Source organism: Clavelina lepadiformis, chromosome 5 (genome assembly GCF_947623445.1).
Source record: "Clavelina lepadiformis chromosome 5, kaClaLepa1.1, whole genome shotgun sequence".
Classification (NCBI taxonomy): Eukaryota; Metazoa; Chordata; class Ascidiacea; order Aplousobranchia; family Clavelinidae; genus Clavelina; species Clavelina lepadiformis.
Genome location: NC_135244.1, coordinates 23,586,561 through 23,607,359, shown reverse-complemented (window position 1 = coordinate 23,607,359; position 20,799 = coordinate 23,586,561). Strand labels below are relative to the sequence as shown.

The 20,799-nt window shown below is 37.4% G+C and overlaps 1 protein-coding gene and 1 long non-coding RNA gene across 7 annotated transcripts; both read right to left on the bottom strand.

Annotated features, from left to right (window-relative positions):
- Positions 1-1,098: 1,098 nt before the first annotated feature.
- Positions 1,099-14,515, bottom strand: LOC143460626 (kelch-like protein 12). Of its 4 annotated transcripts, none has more exons than XM_076958213.1 (13): positions 14,365-14,515; positions 12,044-12,167; positions 11,730-11,883; positions 11,253-11,470; positions 10,953-11,102; positions 10,631-10,721; positions 10,357-10,451; positions 9,824-10,025; positions 9,198-9,338; positions 8,334-8,489; positions 8,105-8,249; positions 2,169-2,292; positions 1,099-1,552 (listed from the first exon to the last, which is right to left on the bottom strand). In XM_076958213.1, exons 1-12 carry the CDS (start codon positions 14,412-14,414, stop codon positions 2,187-2,189), a joined length of 1,632 nt encoding a protein of 543 aa, XP_076814328.1. In that variant the 5' UTR covers positions 14,415-14,515; the 3' UTR covers positions 1,099-1,552; positions 2,169-2,186. The 4 variants fall into 4 exon arrangements, with proteins under 4 accessions (XP_076814328.1, XP_076814329.1, XP_076814326.1 ...); XM_076958211.1 differs by lacking the exons at positions 1,099-1,552; positions 2,169-2,292 and adding exons at positions 4,797-5,250; positions 5,868-5,991; XM_076958214.1 differs by lacking the exons at positions 1,099-1,552; positions 2,169-2,292; positions 12,044-12,167 and adding exons at positions 4,796-5,250; positions 5,868-5,991 and having other exon boundaries at positions 14,365-14,496.
- A 26-nt stretch (positions 14,516-14,541) lies between these two features.
- Positions 14,542-19,712, bottom strand: LOC143460627 (uncharacterized). Of its 3 annotated transcripts, XR_013117922.1 has the most exons (5): positions 19,554-19,712; positions 18,854-19,080; positions 17,571-17,754; positions 17,137-17,319; positions 14,543-16,167 (listed from the first exon to the last, which is right to left on the bottom strand). It is a non-coding gene; the product is annotated as an uncharacterized LOC143460627 (long non-coding RNA). The 3 variants fall into 3 exon arrangements; XR_013117923.1 differs by lacking the exon at positions 19,554-19,712 and having other exon boundaries at positions 14,542-16,167; positions 17,571-17,751; positions 18,854-19,168; XR_013117921.1 differs by lacking the exon at positions 19,554-19,712 and having other exon boundaries at positions 18,854-19,168.
- Between the last annotated feature and the right edge of the window lie 1,087 nt (positions 19,713-20,799).

Sequence of the window (20,799 nt, the reverse complement as noted above, 5' to 3'; positions counted from 1 at the left end):
AAAAACCTACAAGCTTTAAGTCCTATATATTCATCACGTGATTAGGTCACCCTATTTCTTTATAAACGAATATTAAGTTGTGAGGAAGGAGATTTGCTGTTTGTGTTTCCTTCTCGTCCAATCATCTTCGTCTTCCTCTAGTGCAGGATTTCTCAACAGGGGTCTACGGGACTTTCAGCGAGAACCACGAGCAGATGCCTCACTAGTGAGCTATATACAGCTCACTGGTCACGACAAAACAATCATTTCATTACAGTTTCATGGCATATATTTGCGTTTTAGTTATGTTTTAAACAGTTTTAATGTTTTCAAAATTTCTTGTTTTAGAACATTTTTAAAGATAATTACCTTTCCGTAGTTCAGGCATAAACGTTTGTCAAAAACACGCTTCCCGGTAATTGCTTGACCGGCATTTGAAGAAAAAGCGCGTTTCTGATAATAATTATGGAAACGTGACTACAGCGGCTTAAACTCACTCAGACGGCGGTGACCTGTCCTATTGGTTGTGTTATTTCTTATTTCTTGGTTCGTTCTGAATAGGTAAAATAACAACAACAGTTTGGCATTGCAGTAATGCTGTGTACTAATGATAAGACATATACTGACAAGACACGTACTAAAATTAATGACATCTGTATTTGTTGCTGTTATTGTTGTACACTTAAGACATTCATTGTCACTGTTATAAAACTATATCATTTCGTAAGTTTGGTTCCGGTTTGTAAATAACCTATTTGCTTTTTACTGTGTAAATGTGTATAAAATATACAAGATATCTATCAAAAATAAACAGGAAAATAAATTATTTTTAATTATATGATGTACGTATGAGGTTTATGATTTAAGCAATAATCGTTTAAGGGAAATCCCAATAGCCGGTATTCAGTTTTAATTTGGTCATTTTGTGTCCCTGTACTGCCCAGATTGGGGCATTGGGCTGATCAAATACTTGTAACCAATTTAGTCCACTCTGTTCTGGTACAACCTATATACGTCTGTTTTATTAGCTTTACCTGCTGGTACTGCGCATCTTTCATTACAAAAAGTCGGACAATCGCTAAAAACTTCCACATAATTAAGTCGACTAAAGAAGAAAGAGAACGAGAAATGGTTGTATTGTTTATTTTTCGCCTTTAACTGTGCGGAGCGAAAGTTAGGATGCTAACCGTTGTAGTTATAGCACATTAAAACACGTGTTCATGAACAATTAACGAGCAGTTAATACAGTAATGGTTTTATTAAGCACCACAAAGTGAACAAACAAACTTTGCATTTGTTATAAACGAGCTGAGACTAATATTTTCGAAACTGGCAATGGATTTTTCTTGCACGATGGGAACAGCTTACATGAGCAAGCAAACACAAGCAATGCATTGTGCTCATTATTTTCAAATTTCTAACAGTTTTGATTTAAAAACGCAATTAAAAGTACAGTAATGGTGAAGGTAGGGTCTCATTTACACCGAAGGTTTGTTCGGTGGCAGGTTGGAATGTGGCGCAACTGTTGTTGTAGTTGTCGTGGTAACGGTGCGTTGTCGATTTTTCGCTTCAGCTGCAAACAATAATGACAAAGTAAACCAAATGTGTTTACAGGTCGTTCTCATGTGCTCTGGTTATAGAAGATGCTGCGTTAGTTGTGTCTCCGAAAATTCAATATTTTTAAAAGCAAACTTTTTCTTTTTTGCAAACTTGTTTGTCTTAATTCTTAATTATGCATCTTGGCGTGGCCCATCTTATAAAGTATCGTGTTAATTCTTGAACAGACAATGAGGATGAGGATAATGAAGACAGACTATTTTAGTTCAGTGGTGCCCAAACTTTTAGTTTGCTTCACTTTTCACTTAATTTGTTTTGTACATAAGGCATTCAATGATTTTGGCTTACAAAGTTTAAAGAAACAACAGATTGGTTTTACTTGTTTAAAAAATAAAACATTGACTATAAGTAAATATGGGAATAAGATTTGAATGATGTGCGATCGACATAGAGTGGCTTCCGAATCACGAGAAATCCTGGGAATTTTAATTTGGTTCCGAAATCCCACCACAAGCTGACATTATCGATTCAAGGAATTCTCCCAACACAATAAATCAATCTCGAAAGTGGTAGCTTTTGTGACGTCAAAATGAAAACGATTGTTGAGCAAAATAAACAAATAAAGCAATAACCATAAAATCATGAAAACTTCAGATGGAAAGGACGCAAAGGAATGATCGTTCTCTGTCCATGTTGGTCGATACTTTCCATTCGTTGGTGGCTGGATCATAGAACTCAACTGTTTTGGCATCATCCCTATAAAATATATGGGAATTAGTCGGCACAACATGAAAGACATTCGCAAATGGAATGCTCAATTTTTAATCAAACCAAATTTCATTAAAACAGAAATACGTAATAGACGATGATAAAACAACTGCTCATTGTTTTGTCATCGTGCATTATTGCGTCATCGTTCTATTGTCTTGGCATCTTATACTTTATTCATGGTCGGGTAACACTAATTGACGGAAGAAGGAAGGTGAGGAAAGTCACAATAATTTACGAAAAGTGAGAAATCAAGAAACAGAGGACTATCGCCGAAATTGTGATTTGTTGCTTGATTTTGCTGCTGCTGATGTCACAGATCAACCCGATCCAGCTGAGAATTCAGATGATGTAATCGCCACCACAAGCTCAGCTCCAGTGGAAAATAGAAGCTCAACTGCAGTTAACACCACTCCTGCTTGCATCAACAAAACAGCTGAAATCAGCAATCTAGTTTCTGACATGGAAGCCAGCCCTGTAGGCCTACCCTCATCCATTTCTTATTCTGAGAAAAAAAAGTGTTGTAACTGTCACAGATATCAGCCCTCTACCAAACCGAATCCGATCAATGAATCCTGGTACTAAACGGAGAAAATCTTCACGCGCCGCAATTTTGACAAGTTCTCCTCATAAAAACACTCTGAACAAAAGAGACAGTGATGTGACTAAAAGGAAAAGAGGCGGTGCACAAAAAACTAAGCAGAAGAAAGGAAGGAAAACAGAGAACAAAGAAAAATCCATATGCCTGGTGTGTGGAGATTCCGCAGATGAAGACTGGATTCAATGCAAAACCTGCAAAGAATGGGCCCATGAAGATTGTGCTGATATTCGTGATTCCAAGTATTATTACTGCGACAACTGTTTGTAAATGTGTGTTTCTGTTTTGCAACAAAAACTTTTGCATGGGTTGGTTGTTCTATTTTCGTGAGTTATCGATGGTTCCAGATTGCACAATCACACATTGTGTAAATTGGCCCCTTATTTGAAAAAATTGAAATTGAATATTTACCAGCAGTGTCATTGAATTAGAAACTTAAAGAGTGATGTTAGGTGCTATCCGAATAAAATTGAATATTAAGTTGCATGTTTTGGCCAAAAATGGATGGGGTCCATTTTACACGACACTTGATTTGGTAGTGTACCTGTAGTTTAAATGATTTAAGCCCGATACTTCGTTATGTTGTACCTTTCATGTATGTAAATAAACAAGTGAAGTTTGGAAGAAATCAATTTTTGCTTTGCTTTGCTTTGCAAATTACACGGGTTTCCCCCTATAGAAAATAATTTAATTTTCCGTTCCTCATTCCGTCAATTATTGTTTCCTTTATGTGTCGCATTCTTTGTTCTTTGTCAGTGTGTTTCGTTACAATTCCAGTAATTCATAGATTGGACGCAAAAACCTACAAGCTTTAAGTCCTATATATTCATCACGTGATTAGGTCACCCTATTTCTTTATAAACGAATATTAAGTTGTGAGGAAGGAGATTTGCTGTTTGTGTTTCCTTCTCGTCCAATCATCTTCGTCTTCCTCTAGTGCAGGATTTCTCAACAGGGGTCTACGGGACTTTCAGCGAGAACCACGAGCAGATGCCTCACTAGTGAGCTATATACAGCTCACTGGTCACGACAAAACAATCATTTCATTACAGTTTCATGGCATATATTTGCGTTTTAGTTATGTTTTAAACAGTTTTAATGTTTTCAAAATTTCTTGTTTTAGAACATTTTTAAAGATAATTACCTTTCCGTAGTTCAGGCATAAACGTTTGTCAAAAACACGCTTCCCGGTAATTGCTTGACCGGCATTTGAAGAAAAAGCGCGTTTCTGATAATAATTATGGAAACGTGACTACAGCGGCTTAAACTCACTCAGACGGCGGTGACCTGTCCTATTGGTTGTGTTATTTCTTATTTCTTGGTTCGTTCTGAATAGGTAAAATAACAACAACAGTTTGGCATTGCAGTAATGCTGTGTACTAATGATAAGACATATACTGACAAGACACGTACTAAAATTAATGACATCTGTATTTGTTGCTGTTATTGTTGTACACTTAAGACATTCATTGTCACTGTTATAAAACTATATCATTTCGTAAGTTTGGTTCCGGTTTGTAAATAACCTATTTGCTTTTTACTGTGTAAATGTGTATAAAATATACAAGATATCTATCAAAAATAAACAGGAAAATAAATTATTTTTAATTATATGATGTACGTATGAGGTTTATGATTTAAGCAATAATCGTTTAAGGGAAATCCCAATAGCCGGTATTCAGTTTTAATTTGGTCATTTTGTGTCCCTGTACTGCCCAGATTGGGGCATTGGGCTGATCAAATACTTGTAACCAATTTAGTCCACTCTGTTCTGGTACAACCTATATACGTCTGTTTTATTAGCTTTACCTGCTGGTACTGCGCATCTTTCATTACAAAAAGTCGGACAATCGCTAAAAACTTCCACATAATTAAGTCGACTAAAGAAGAAAGAGAACGAGAAATGGTTGTATTGTTTATTTTTCGCCTTTAACTGTGCGGAGCGAAAGTTAGGATGCTAACCGTTGTAGTTATAGCACATTAAAACACGTGTTCATGAACAATTAACGAGCAGTTAATACAGTAATGGTTTTATTAAGCACCACAAAGTGAACAAACAAACTTTGCATTTGTTATAAACGAGCTGAGACTAATATTTTCGAAACTGGCAATGGATTTTTCTTGCACGATGGGAACAGCTTACATGAGCAAGCAAACACAAGCAATGCATTGTGCTCATTATTTTCAAATTTCTAACAGTTTTGATTTAAAAACGCAATTAAAAGTACAGTAATGGTGAAGGTAGGGTCTCATTTACACCGAAGGTTTGTTCGGTGGCAGGTTGGAATGTGGCGCAACTGTTGTTGTAGTTGTCGTGGTAACGGTGCGTTGTCGATTTTTCGCTTCAGCTGCAAACAATAATGACAAAGTAAGCCAAATGTGTTTACAGGTCGTTCTCATGTGTTCTGGTTATATAAGATGCTGCGTTAGTTGTGTCTCCGAAAATTCAATATTTTTAAAAGCAAACTTTTTCTTTTTTGCAAACTTGTTTGTCTTAATTCTTAATTATGAGGCTTGGCGTGGCACATCTTATAAAGCATCGTGTTAATTCTTGAACAGACAATGAGGATGAGGATAATGAAGACAGACTATTTTAGTTCAGTGGAGCTCAAACTTTGAGTGTTCTTCACTTTTCACTTAATTTGTTTTGTACATAAGGCATTCAATGATTTTGGCTTACAAAGTTTTAAAGAAACAACAGGTTGGTTTTATCTATTATAAAAATAAAACATTGACTATAAGTAAATATGGGAATAAGTTTTGAATGATGTGCGATCGACATAGAGTGGCTTCCGAATCACGAGAAATCCTGGGAATTTTAATTTGGTTCCGATATCCCACCACAAGCTGACATTATCGATTCAAGGAATTCTCCCAACACAATAAATCAATCTCGAAAGTGGTAGCTTTTGTGACGTCAAAATGAAAACGATTGTTGAGCAAAATAAACAAATAAAGCAATAACCATAAAATCATGAAAACTTCAGATGGAAAGGACGCAAAGGAATGATCGTTCTCTGTCCATGTTGGTCGATACTTGCCATTCGTTGGTGGCTGGATCATAGAACTCAACTGTTTTGTCATCATCCCTATAAAATATATGGGAATTAGTCGGCACAACATGAAAGACATTCGCAAATGGAATGCTCAATTTTTAATCAAACCAAATTTCATTAAAACAGAAATACGTAATAGACGATGATAAAACAACTGCTCATTGTTTTGTCATCGCGCATTATTGCGTCATCGTTCTATTGTCTTCGCATCTTATACTTTATTCATGGTCGGGTAACACTAATTGACGGAAGAAGGAAGGTGAGGAAAGTCACAATAATTTACGAAAAGTGAGAAATCAAGAAACAGAGGACTATCGCCGAAATTGTGATTTATTGCTTGATTTTGCTGCTGCTGATGTCACAGATCAACCCGATCCAGCTGAGAATTCAGATGATGTAATCGCCACCACAAGCTCAGCTCCAGTGGAAAATAGAAGCTCAACTGCAGTTAACACCACTCCTGCCTGCATCAACAAAACAGCTGAAATCAGCAATCTAGTTTCTGACATGGAAGCCAGCCCTGTAGGCCTACCCTCATCCATTTCTTATTCTGAGAAAAAAAAGTGTTGTAACTGTCACAGATATCAGCCCTCTACCAAACCGAATCCGATCAATGAATCCTGGTACTAAACGGAGAAAATCTTCACGCGCCGCAATTTTGACAAGTTCTCCTCATAAAAACACTCTGAACAAAAGAGACAGTGATGTGACTAAAAGGAAAAGAGGCGGTGCACAAAAAACTAAGCAGAAGAAAGGAAGGAAAACAGAGAACAAAGAAAAATCCATATGCCTGGTGTGTGGAGATTCTGCAGATGAAGACTGGATTCAATGCAAAACCTGCAAAGAATGGGCCCATGAAGATTGTGCTGATATTAGTGATTCCAAGTATTATTACTGCGACAACTGTTTGTAAATGTGTGTTTCTGTTTTGCAACAAAAACTTTTGCATGGGTTGGTTGTTCTATTTTCGTGAGTTATCGATGGTTCCAGATTGCACAATCACACATTGTGTAAATTGGCCCCTTATTTGAAAAAATTGAAATTGAATATTTACCAGCAGTGTCATTGAATTAGAAACTTAAAGAGTGATGTTAGGTGCTATCCGAATAAAATTGAATATTAAGTTGCATGTTTTGGCCAAAAATGGATGGGGTCCATTTTACACGACACTTGATTTGGTAGTGTACCTGTAGTTTAAATGATTTAAGCCCGATACTTCGTTATGTTGTACCTTTCATGTATGTAAATAAACAAGTGAAGTTTGGAAGAAATCAATTTTTGCTTTGCTTTGCTTTGCAAATTACACGGGTTTCCCCCTATAGAAAATAATTTAATTTTCCGTTCCTCATTCCGTCAATTATTGTTTCCTTTATGTGTCGCATTCTTTGTTCTTTGTCAGTGTGTTTCGTTACAATTCCAGTAATTCATAGATTGGACGCAAAAACCTACAAGCTTTAAGTCCTATATATTCATCACGTGATTAGGTCACCCTATTTCTTTATAAACGAATATTAAGTTGTGAGGAAGGAGATTTGCTGTTTGTGTTTCCTTCTCGTCCAATCATCTTCGTCTTCCTCTAGTGCAGGATTTCTCAACAGGGGTCTACGGGACTTTCAGCGAGAACCACGAGCAGATGCCTCACTAGTGAGCTATATACAGTGTGGTGGCAGGGGAAGACGAGGCAAAGCGGCACACAAATTTCTCACGTTTTCGTGCAAAATTAGAGGCGCGAAGGCTTCTGCACACGCAGGAGTGAAGAGAAAAGTGTTTGCAAACAACAATCTACATCTTTAATTGATGGGTAGGGGCCACGTAATTTGAGGGTCACTGTAAGGGGGCACGTAATTTGAGGGTCACTGAATGGGACCACGTAATTTGAGGGTCACTGTAAGGGGGCCACGTAATTTGAGGGTCACTGTAAGGGGGCCACGTAATTTGAGGGTCACTGTAAGGGGCCACGTAATTTGAGGGTCATCGTAAGGGGCCACATAATTTGGGGGTCACTGTAAGGGGGGCCACATAATGTGAAGGTCATTGTAAGGAGGCCACGTAATTTGAGGCTCATTGCAAGAGGGCCACGAACCATGAAAGGTTGCGCATGCAAGCTACAAGATCGCGGAACAAGTTAATAATTAATCGAACTCACCCTCCAAACACCCATATAAGGCCATCCACTACACAAGCTGATCCACCAATTCTTTCCTCATTCATAGATGGAATATCAATCCAAGTTTTAGTGTCCAGGTTGTATTTTTCAACAGAAGACCAAGAAACTGAACCTTCATTTCCACCTGATTTAATTCATTTAACAAACATGACAAGTCATAAATATCCTTAAACATTTGAAAGATATTTACACTTGCAGCAAGACTCACCTATCGCGTATATTTCGTTGTTTAATACAACAGCAGTTAATCCATATCTGCAGGTTTTCATCGGTGGAATATATTCCCATTTTCCATTTCGTGGATCATAACATTCTGCTGTGTTTGTTGCATTGCCATCATGTCCTCCAAGCGCATACAGCAAACCTTTCAAAACAAACCATCAATCAATCAAACACATCACTTGTGGTTTCCATGGAGCGTGATAACTCTCACATCCCACTATGACAAGTCAACACAAATAAAAGCTACTACAGCAACCATGTGCACTTTGTTGCGTTGTAAACTGGGCCTGTGACGTGTCAATGAACGATATCAAGCAATATATGCGAATAAGAACGCGAGTATCTGCTTCACTTATACTGCGGTCCCCGGGCAGGTGCCGGTACCATTTTAACAATGTGGAGGTGAAGTTTCTACTGCGGGTGCGGGCATAATTTATTTCGAGCCTTGAAGTAGTAATTTCATACATTGCTATTATCACTGGTGGATGTTAACTTCTGTTGACGCAAAATTCCTGTTCTCCGATTATCATCTCAACCCGCAAACACACAGAGCAATCACATCGACAAACTTGCAGCGCCATGAACTATTGTGACATCACGTGATAAGCAAGATAGTGGCCAGGTTCTTATTCTCCGGTCTATTACAGAGCAAAGTAGCAGACTGCAAAGCAATCTGGAATGAAGAGAATAGAAATCTTGAACGAACAGGGGCGCAGGTTGCTCTGACTTATCGCAGCAAAACGGACACGAAGAATGAGCGAGTGTGTTGCTTGTGTGCACTTGGATGCTCTCAGCACGACCAGAACAATTTTGGTAAAAATTGCTTTGAAGAACCGGATAACAAACTCACCTCGTGCACTGACCAACGCGTGGTCAATTCGCTTTATATTCATGTTTCTTATGGAAGACCATTTCCTCTCTTCAGGATTGTAACTTTCACATGATGATAGACGAACAGAGCCATTAAAACCACCAGCACAATAAACAAGACCTACAAAACACAACCAGGTGAATATTTATGCAAGAAGGTTTTGTGACGTCCTAAAAATGCGATCATTCACATCAAAGTGCGTTTCCCTGCGCGGTCTAACAGTGATCACGATCACCATCATCCTCTGTAAATTGCATGGAAAGCGCGTGAGGAGGCAAATATCTTAATTGAAAACTACCCCAAGTTTTATGGAGGAATGTGGTTGAAGGCCACCGGCGTAAATGAACGCAACAAAGCAATCTTGTTGATAATCACTATAGCTGGTGATGGGGACCAATTTAACACCAGGATACAACTTTTCCGACACCAATTATTACTTCATTTCGACAGAGTTTTAAAATTTGGTGATGACATCATACAAGCAGTATTGTTGTCGAGCTCCAAAATTATATTCTACGTTATGACTCACATGAGGAGGTTTAGAATAAACGAAGCGTATGTGTTCACTTTTGCACGTGCACTATTATGACATCATAATAACTTACCATTCAATAAAGCTGATGCAAATCTATATCGCTTTTCTCCCATAGAAGACAAGCTGCTATCCCACTTTGGATTCTCATCATTCAAGTCCAACATCTCAACAGACTTGTAGCAAGTACTAGTATATCCTTCAGCACCACCCATCAATAAAATTTGTTGATTATAATTTACAGCAGATGGCCACCCCCGAGCAATGTTTGTATCCTGTATGATGAAACATCATTGCATAAAGTCAACATCAACTGAATTTAGCAACAATATCAACTAAACACTGGATATGATGTTATTAATGGCCTGGCCAGACACAGGTATAAACTATCTGCAGGTGACAATGCATAACGATCGATACGATCTTGATGATACAATACAACAATGGCATCAGTTTAGTTTCTCTAAAGAATAGTCATGTGACCAAAGTTTTGTTGTGATTGATTTTGTTGTATGAGATTTCCATTGTTCGTTGTATTAGTCAGACAGAAAACCATCACATCAACATTTTTAGTTTTAAACAAATTCATTATAAACGCAAACACACCGGCATGTCATTCCACTGCTTTGTCTTGGTATTGAACCTGGTAACATTTTGTTTACAACCCGTACCACCAATGATAAGTATCTCATCAGACTGACCTGTCAAAAATAAGAAAATCAAATAGCCTACATGATGTAACTATTGAAACAACTTTGGTTTTAAGGAAATCATTTTATTGCTCTTGGGTCTGATGTTGTAAGTTTTGGAAGTTGCTTTGATCCTATTATTAATTTCAATATAAGTAAAACTTTGCAAAGTTAAGACCAACATGACTCACAATTATCTTTGTTGTCAATATTTTCTGGTATCCGAGCAAACAAAGCAGTTACGAGCAAGTTCATGGAGTCAGCTGATTGGTTGACCAGTTCCTACAAAAAAATTATTATCTGACATTAATTTTACATCATGGACATGATATTAAACTAAATCTGAAGGGAAGACTCTGGTTCCAGAGATCTGGACTTTTATATTTATCCAATGTATCTAAATAACATGTAATGTATCTCATGATGGCTTTAGATGCAATAAATTTCATTAGAATCCATGCAAGTTATAATAAACATATTCATATAAAAAAGCCAACACTCAGGTAAGCTTACTTCTCTACGAACAACTTCATTTAAGAATTTCTTTGATAAAGAATTGAGCTGAACGAGAAGAAACAAATCATTGAAATGTTTTCTTCTCTCGTCTAAACTATATTTTGTCCAAGAAACCACGCTCCTGTACTTTTCCTCATCGATTGAATTCTGAAACAAATCGAAAGATTTTGCTTGAAGTTCATGATGAGAAATGAAGACAGACAACATTTGTCATTAAATATACTGGAAAAAATGTTTATTATTCTGAAGCTTTTTTACTAAATTAACAAACATTAGATTACTCCCAACATGCAGTACCTGCTCTGATTCCAACTTAAGCATAGCCATGGCATCATCAACATTAAACTGAAGGAAATCTGAACTTTTCAAAATTGCTCCAAGATTTTTGGAAATGAAAGTTTCAGCTGCTTGAACAACATCACCCATGTAGTATCGGTTTGAATAAGATCGAATTTTCAAACAATTGTCTCCTTGAAGAGATGCTTTGAAAAATTTCTTGCAGTATTCCTTCAAACCTTAAAGTTATCCCAGAACAAAACTTATCAGTTATCACCTAATCACAATAAAAAATTCATCTACAGTTGCCGCCTATTTAAGTAAAATGTTTGGTGAAGTTTCCTGAATCACATTATATTGAGTTCATTCACAAACATCACAATTATTTATCATATTTTAAGAATGGAAATATGTTCTGTGCAACTCAACACCAGCAACCTTTATGCTCAACGTCATATCAACAAGTACCACAGAATCAGCTGCAGTAATAACAGTTACTTGTGATGCGTAGATATTCTGCTGCTTCCAATACATCATATACATTGTCATGAGTGAGGATTATGCCTGAAGTGTATATGAAGTTAATGATCGATGCCATTGTTGGACCACTGACTTCTTTAACACTTCCTTCGTTTAAATAACTTTCTTTCATCTAAAAATAACAAAGCGATAGCAAACACTTAAAGCATGTCACATGTTACTCTTTCTCTCATCTTAAAAAACTTTCTCTCATCTATAAATAACAAAGAAAACACTTAAAGTATGCTACATATTAATGAGTAAGCACAGTTACGAAATCTAATATATTCCACCTTCGTAGTGAACATTTTCTTGAAATATTCCGAAAATGTACCAACTACACATTTGTGAACAGGGAATTGTTTTCCTCCAGCTTTTATTGTAAAATCACAGAAGTCCTTGGTTGTTTTTCTTTCACTTTATAACACATAGATCATGAAACAGAAAACTACTTTTACTTTTGGCAATCAACTTAGTAAAATGTTACAACAGCACCTCATCACATTAGAGTAGAAACGTTGTTATGGTAGGCAGTCTATAGTGGTCATAGGCATAAAGCTTAAAACCCTGGATCTGCCTAAGTCCTTAAATAGCAAACTGAAAAATTCCTAAATGAGGACATGACTATGAGCCAGCCTATGAGTTGCGCTGTCGCCTATAACCTGCAGGTCTTATATTCCGTAGAAAGCACGACAAATAAAACTGTCGTACACAGAATGGTCTGCAGTTTGCAACTCCGCAGCACACTCACAAGCTGCAAAGTTTGTCATTTCTCAATTGTAGAGAGTTGAGTGGAAATGGTTAACACCAGTTGGCAGGTGGTTACACCATGCCCAAGTTATCCTGGGCAACAAAAGTCTGTTGAAGTGGGATCGACGTCGATGATGAAGCTACAGAGTCTGGCAGGGCTTTCTTGATACTCCGCATTCCATTCCAGTTGCATTGATGCCTGAGTTTTTGGTTTGTTCAAACAGTTGTAGTGAGACCAGTACAAATGAGGGATCTGATTCTAGTCGTCGGCTTACTTGCTTGTTAGGGCAAAAAAGTTTTGAGTGGACAAGATGCAATGTCTTCGTTGCCTAACCAACGAGAGAAAGAGTGCTTCTATCAAGAAGCCCAAGAACATGTGAAGATTATCCAATGGTGTGAGATGCAGATATCCAGTAAGTCGTTTACAACACTTGTTGATTTGGTGAATTTGTGTGCGACACTACACAGGTGCAGATTAGGTGGTGGGGAACAGAATAGATAGAATTATACTATGAAGAGTGACATCACAACCTGAGCCCACCAGTCGTCTTATCAAGGTGTTGTTGGATGTAATGTATGGATGGATGTATGGCTTATTATGCACTGACTCAAAGTGTCAGTGATATGTGAGCAATCTGTCCAGGATTACCTCAAGGTATATGCAGCAGAACAAGAAGGACAAAGCTGTTCTTGTTAACTCTAAGCTCATGCTTTGCTTCCCTGTTGTTAAGATGCAATGATGGTGACAACAACTTGGTTTTACTGACCTACACTACCCATTCCTGGACATAAGCTGATGAAGTAATTAAGTCTAGACAAATGGTCTTTTTCACTAGTCCTCATTTCGTTGCCAAATGCACAATCGCCAGGTCATCCTCGCAGGCATACGCAGGCGACATTGTGTTCAATAGGTCATATGGGTGTAGAAGTTGAATGTGAGGGCCTGAGGGGGCAGGATCGATCCTTGTGGGTTGTCTTGAGGCGTTGCATCCTACTCCGTTATCTGTGACCGGTGGTGAGGATGAAGCTCCGATTATAAGCTCCATGATCATTTGGGCAATGAGCCTGTCAGGAAGCTGATTGGGAGCTTGCAGTGCCATGCTGTGTCATAATTAACTGTAATGTCTGAAAATAAAACGCCAGCTTCTTTGTAGCCTCGAAGCTGTCTTCGGTCGTAAAAGTGACCTGGACTAAGGATGACTTTCCGCGTTGGAGCCCAGGCTGCGTTAGGGGGGAGGAGGGGATCAATAACATCATCGAGCTTTTGTTACGTCAAAGAATAAATTATGTTCAACACAACGGAGGTATTCATTCATTCATTCATCTTGTTTTCAACAGTTTTGTCGCTTATTGAGATACAAAAATGCTGAATCATGCTCAAAAAGATTCCAAGTTAGTTTTAGTTTATGACACACACTCAACTTTTTGTTGTCAACTCAACAATTCAAAGCTAAAAAATATCGCTTAAAAAATACAAATGTTTAAGGCTTTCATCACTATCAAGTAAACAAAGCTCAAGGATACAACTTTATCACCCAAGTATATCATCTATGTGCTCATGAATGGCCGGGTGAAGATGTATTCCGGTCAAACTAAGCTTAAACTATTAACCTCTCAACAAACAATCCTACAAACTTTACTGTCAAAATGTACATGTCGTATTTTTACTTATTGCACCAGTCATAATTATGATGTGATAATTATAAATATGAAGTGTGAATATATAAGCCATAATATGTAATATGTATAATATGCCAAAAATATGATGTGTAAAAATTCCATTTCTATGAGACAGCATTTTCTAAAGTTATATTTCTTGCACAAGACTTGTACAGATGAGCATTTCTTAAAATTAACAACTTACTCGTTCAAGTTGCTGAGTATTTCAGTGGCATGGTTGTTGTTGAATTCCATCTTTTCCAGTTTGATGCAAAAAGTAAACAATAATTCAACTGAACACAAAACTATGTATTTAAAGCAAAATCCTGCAACTCTTTAAAACAAAGCTTAGTCATAAAAGCTCAGGCAATATTTACTAAACTAAACAACAGTTATCATCAAGCACAAGTAAGGTGGTATCAAAAGAATCAACTCGTATTGTTTAATCTTGGTTATTAACCGAGGAAGTGAAAGTACGCTAACCTACTTGTACACTTGTCAAACAAGAAGCACAAATAATTAATCAGTGAATAGGAAAAAGTGAAAAACTATTAGGTCTTAAAATGTGCTAAAAGGAAAGTTACAGTGATGCTGCAACAATGAAAGGTTAGCGTCAAAGCCACCTGTGCCTACGTTTCCACATTTCAGACAAAATTACATTCTACATGCGTGCTAGAACACTGCTAAATCTTAACCAGACTGTACTTTGAAAGTAGCTAGTTTTGCATCGATCATTTGCTATCTGAACATTTTTATAATCAGAATAAAAATACGCTTTAGCTTCTTATTTTGAAACTTTCTTTTTAACTTACAAGTTAAGATTTCCCAATTCTGTTGCTAAAAAGTTTAAGAATTTCTTAAAAAAAGACTTGAGAAGCACTGTACAAAAATATTTCCAACAAACAAAAATGTTGTAAAAATGGCAAACTAGTTTAAAAACTTAAATCATTTGTTTCAAAATTACTGCAGCTGCCAATAAATTGCCAGGCAATGCACCACACTTTAAATAATTAAAAACAAGAACATAACAATGTGCTTTATTACAAAACATTTGGATTTGTGTGAACACAAAGTATAGATTCTGATATTAAACCAAATTAACCTTTAAATTAACTGTAGAACCTTTCCGCTTATTTAAAATATCCAAATCTTCTCATATAAATGACATAATCTTATTGCATACTATTGTTTGTCATGTGTCACATAGTAAGTTTGTAGAATATAAATTGTACGTATATACGCTATGATATACTACTATTATTATACTAGTGCCAATATTATATGATACTACTATTTTCCTATTTATTATATATTTTCATAAGTATTTTATTATATATACAGTACTTGGAACCAATTTAGTCCGCTCTGTTCTGGTACAATCTCTATACGTCTGTTTTATTAGCTTTACCTGCTGGTACTGCACATCTTTCATTATAAAATGTCGGACAATCGCCAAAACCTTCTCCATAATTAAGTGGACTAAATAAGAAAGAGAAGGAGGAAGGTTGTATTGTCATGTTTATTTTTCGCCTTTAACTGTGCGGAGCGAAAGTTAGGATGCTAACCGTTGTAGTTATAGCACAATAAGATTCATGTTCACGAACAGTTAACTAGCAGATGACACAGTAATTGTTTTTATAAGGCACCACGAAGTGAACAAACAAACTTTACCTCTGTTATAAACGAAGTGAGTCTAATATTGTCAAAACTGGCAATGGATTTTCATTGCACGACGGGAACAGGTTGAACAGCTTACATGAGCAAGCAAACACAAGCGGTGCATTGTGCTCATTATTTTCAAATTTCTAACAGTCTTGATTTAAAAACGCAATTAATAGTAGGCTACAGTAATGGCAAAAGTAGGGTCTCATCTTCACCGAAGGTTTATTCGGTGGCACGAAGTTGGTGGCAGGTTGGAATGTGGCAACTGGCCTCGGCTGGCTCATGTGTGGCGCCACTATTGTAGTAGTTGTCGTGGTAACGGTGCGTTGTCGATTTTTCGCTTCAGCTGTAAACAATAATGACAAAGTAAGAAGTAAAATATGTGTTTACAGGTCGTTCTCATGTGTTCTAGTTATATAAGATGCTGCATCAGTTGTGTCTCCGAAAATGCAATATTTTCAAAAGCAAACTTTTTCTTTTTTGCAACTTGTTTATCTTAATTATTGGCATGGCACATCTTATAAAGTATCGTGTTAATTCTTGAACAGACAATGAGGATGAGGATAATGAAGACAGACTATTTTAGTTCAGTGGAGCCCAAACTCTTAGTTTGCTTCACTTTTCACTTAATGTGTTTTGTACATAAGGTTTTGGCTTACAAAGTTTACAGAAACAACAGGCTGGTGCTACCTGTTTAAAAAATGAAACATTGGCTATAAACAAATACGTGAATAACTTTAGAATGATGTGCGATCGACATGTAGTGTAGGGTTACCATATTTTCGTGGCTTAAAATCCGGACACTCTTTAGTGCTCACTAGCGGTTTTTAAAAATGAGGTATGAACACATTGTCTGTCAATATGACGTCACAGTAGCAATGCTTTGCCTATCCATTGTATACCGGAGTGAATTTTTGAACATAGTGTCGTGAATTCACTAGGCTATTGGGCTATTTCTGATTTGACCTCTGGTGATCTCTAGGCTAGGGTCTAGGTCAGACACGTCGCGTGCCACGTGTTGGACACCTCTGATTTACAGGATTATTCCCGCAATTCTGCTTCCCCCAAAACGCCCATCATAAAATTCCGGACATTTGAGCATTTTTTAAAATTCCTCCCGGACGCAAAATTTAACCCTACATTCCGGACATGTCCGGAATTTTCCGGACGGTATGGCAACCCTAAAGTAGTGGCTTTGTCGGTCGATCGCGACCGACGCGAACCTAAAGGATTGTGGTTTCATTGAAGTCTGTTAGAGGTGCGAAGTATACAACTATGAGGTCACTCTCTTGAACTTTGGCGATTATTTACTCACTGGCGATTGCTATGAACGCTACTCCCCACATAATGCTCCAAATCCAACCGAGGAAAAAGAAACCAACTAACAGAAGCTGCGCAATTCCGACCCAGAAGTTTATGCAGAAAGTCCCGAACCTTCCACCTCAGGACTGTCCGACGTTGCCGCAGCAAAGAACGCTGAACCCGGCGATGATGGTGCCTGAACAAGTGTAAGAACTTTTTCTCAGTTCAGTTTGTGCGCGAAATTGTGCGCTGTGCAGCAAGTTTTCTGAATAGTTGTTGCAAGATCGAATAAAAACTGCTACAGTGTTATAAATACTACTAGGAATTGAATCTTAAATCATTGGGCGTACGTTCATACGCACACATTATTGATGTGAAGCAATAAAAATAACATTCCGAGGCTTTAAATATCGCTACATTTCATCTATGATCAAGGCAATATCTTACCTATTCCAGGTAGTAAAAAATTTACGATGCAAAGAACAATAGCAAGAGCTATCGGTAGTTCTGGAATGGCATTTCTCATCCCATTAGGCTTTTTTGCTGTCGTCACACTCGTTTGTGTGACGTAGGTCTGTGGTGGAGCTGTTTGTCCGATTTGACTAACTTCGTAACTCGGTGGTTGATTCTGCTGTAGGATTATTTTGTCACAAAGTTTTAGTTAAAGTTATATAATAGCGTTACATCATGTGTTAATTGAAATTTTACTTTCAAGGATTGTTCTGCTTCAATTGTTATCACACAGACTGTGGTCGTAACTCAACTCGTACAATATGGATCAAAAATTTATTCGTATTTTTCTTGTTTGACCGGTCTATAACTAGGTTAGCACAACAATAAGAAATGTGCAAATAACCTCGTTACATGCGATTTACAAATACAGTCGACTCCGCTTAATTCGGACACTTTGGTTCCGCTCACTTTTGGCCGAATTAAGCGGAGAAACGGCTTTGTCCGAATTAAGCGGAAAATCAATTGTTCATTTCATGGTCATGCGTAAAGGCAAACAACGCATTTAAAATACTGTAGTGTTGCGTAATAAATGAATTGCACCTGCGCTATACTGCAGTAATTGGCTCTGATCGCATAAAACGCACAAGAGTACGAGTAAATGAGTACGCATAAAACGCACATTCTGAGCCGCTTATTCCTCTCTGTCTTTAAACCTCGTACACGAAGCATATTCTCTTCACGTTGTTCACGCAGATTTGCATCATTTTTCTGCCAATCTTGCAAAGTACGTTTTGATATCCTCATCAACGCAACTAACTGCCGAACTGTCAAGGAAGCGTCGTCATTTTTTTCTTCGTTTACTTATTGAGCAATTTCACTTTTTCTTCTAAACTTTTCTGTACCATTCTGTTCTACAAGATGGTTGCAATGGTACCGAAGTAAAAGCGACTATGAAGCTGGCACGGCGTTAGATGAATTCATTGTCGATTGTTACCACATTAATCGTCATTGTTTCACCATAATCACTCATAATGCAACTGCATCTTGTGTTAAAACCAACCAAGTACTGTTTATTGTTTCATAACCTAACGATGTAACGATAGGAATTGCGAACCTGTGTCCGAATTAAGCGGAGAATTTTCCGAATTAACGGGAGTTTTTTACGTTCAATTTTTACTTTTGTTCCGTTCCCGAGCATTTTGGCCGAATAAAGCGGTTGTCCGGGTTATCCGGTGTCCGAATTAAGCGGATTCGACTGTACTCTCAAAATATCTCACCCCATAATTTGGATTTCCGGCCGCATTGTAGGAGAACTGCTGGTTTGACGTCATCATAAATAGCTCGGTCTCTCAAAACATTGAAGAACAAATCACAGACTTGTAAGAAGTTAACACACCTATAGTGACCTATGCGCTTGTCACAGTAAAAGCAAGAAGCGCTTGATTGTTGTCCAGTTCAGTGCTGTCGTCAGCGAAGCTTTACAAAGCTACTGCGGCATAACCATCTAAAATAACTTGATGAAATTAATTGCTGCAGTAAGCCTAGAGGAAAGTCCAACGCGCAACAACATAGGCCCGTTTTTGTTCTAAATAATCTAGAGTTGAGAAATGCATCTCTTTGATTATATTGTTCCCAATGCTATGACAACGGCTTATTGACTTTATCCATTCAAGTATTCAGTCCCACATTACAGCTGTTGACTTTAATCGAAAATGCTATTGTGACGACATTTTCCATTCATTGCTTATTCTAATCAAAGAAACCCATGGTACGCTTTTTAAGGAAAGAGCCTTTGATTATACCCGATACAGCAGTTTACAGCGATATTTATAAGGGTTCTTCACGCTCCAATGGTTGTCGGTTTATTTTTGTGGCAGCGTCTCACCTTAACAATCGAAGCAAGTTTTGCGGAAGAAATAGAATGAAATTAGATTTCATCGCTTTTTGGAGGTGAGTTTAAAGTAAAAAACACGGCACCTGAGTTATTTCGACTTATCCTAGAATAATCTCCATTGACCATCACGCGGCCTTTTTCCAATTGTCGCCAACTCGCATAATCAGGTTGTTTATATAACACTTCTGCTCTCTACTACTTCCATATCCACTTTTGACCAAAATTTTGCTTCTAAAAACATAACCTTACAATTGCGAGCAACAGGAACACAGGAGACGAAGAAAATACGTCATAATCAAAGAAATACAAAATTGCAACAGAAGACTAACACAGGAACACGCTTAAAGGCTTTCAGGTCACTAACAACCTTAATTTCCACTCTTTTTTGTGTTGCGCTAAATGCGCGATTGGTTTAATTCCACCCTCTAACGGTCACTTTTACTAAAACATTTAACCACTGAGAGTCGTCTATTCATGATTTTAGCAGCCGTATGATATCACCATTAAAGAAATACAAAAAAACTGGGTCGTAAACTTGTCATTTTTCTTTGAAATATTTAATGGAAATTTGTTTGAAATAATTAATTGGTGTCTAGTCTGTTGATATGACAGCACTGTTCCCTAAAAGTCGAAATCGTGACGTTTCGAAAAAGATTTGCACTTCTGATAAACAGCATTTTCCAACAACTACCAGCAGTAAATTATGAAAACAGCCTAAGCAAAAGATCGAAAAGAAAACGCTACTCTCTCTGCTTCAGGATCAATTGTTTCCAGGTCAGAGTTATGCAACGCTTCCAGGCGAAGTTTTTTTCTGAGCTGATGGCTAATAATAAAAAGGCTTATTGACAATGCAGTGTCTTGAAATTATGGAAATTTTACAGTTGATCGCCATAAAGTCAACTCCCCACACAATGCTCCAAATCTAACCTAATCTCTAAAGAAAAAATACAAATAACAGAAGCTGAGTAGTTCCAACCCAGAAGTTTATGCAGAACTTCACGGACCTTCCACCCCCAGACTGCCCGCGGTTGCTGCAGCAAAGATATAATCGCATATTACACATTGTATTGCAATTATCACCACATAAGTTGAACGTTTGTCATCATTAAATGATACTGCTATGGTTTGACGTCATCTTTCAGGTCATGAAAAAATAATTCCAAAACTGCAAGATTGCTTTTAACCCGCTTATTAACCCGCTTATTAACCAATAGCCTACGGAAGAAATAAAAATTTAAGTTTAGTGGTTACTGTGGTTTGGAATTCTCTTTGGTTATCTTTGACTCTAATCATGAAAATGTTAATGACCAATACTCCACACTGTAAGTT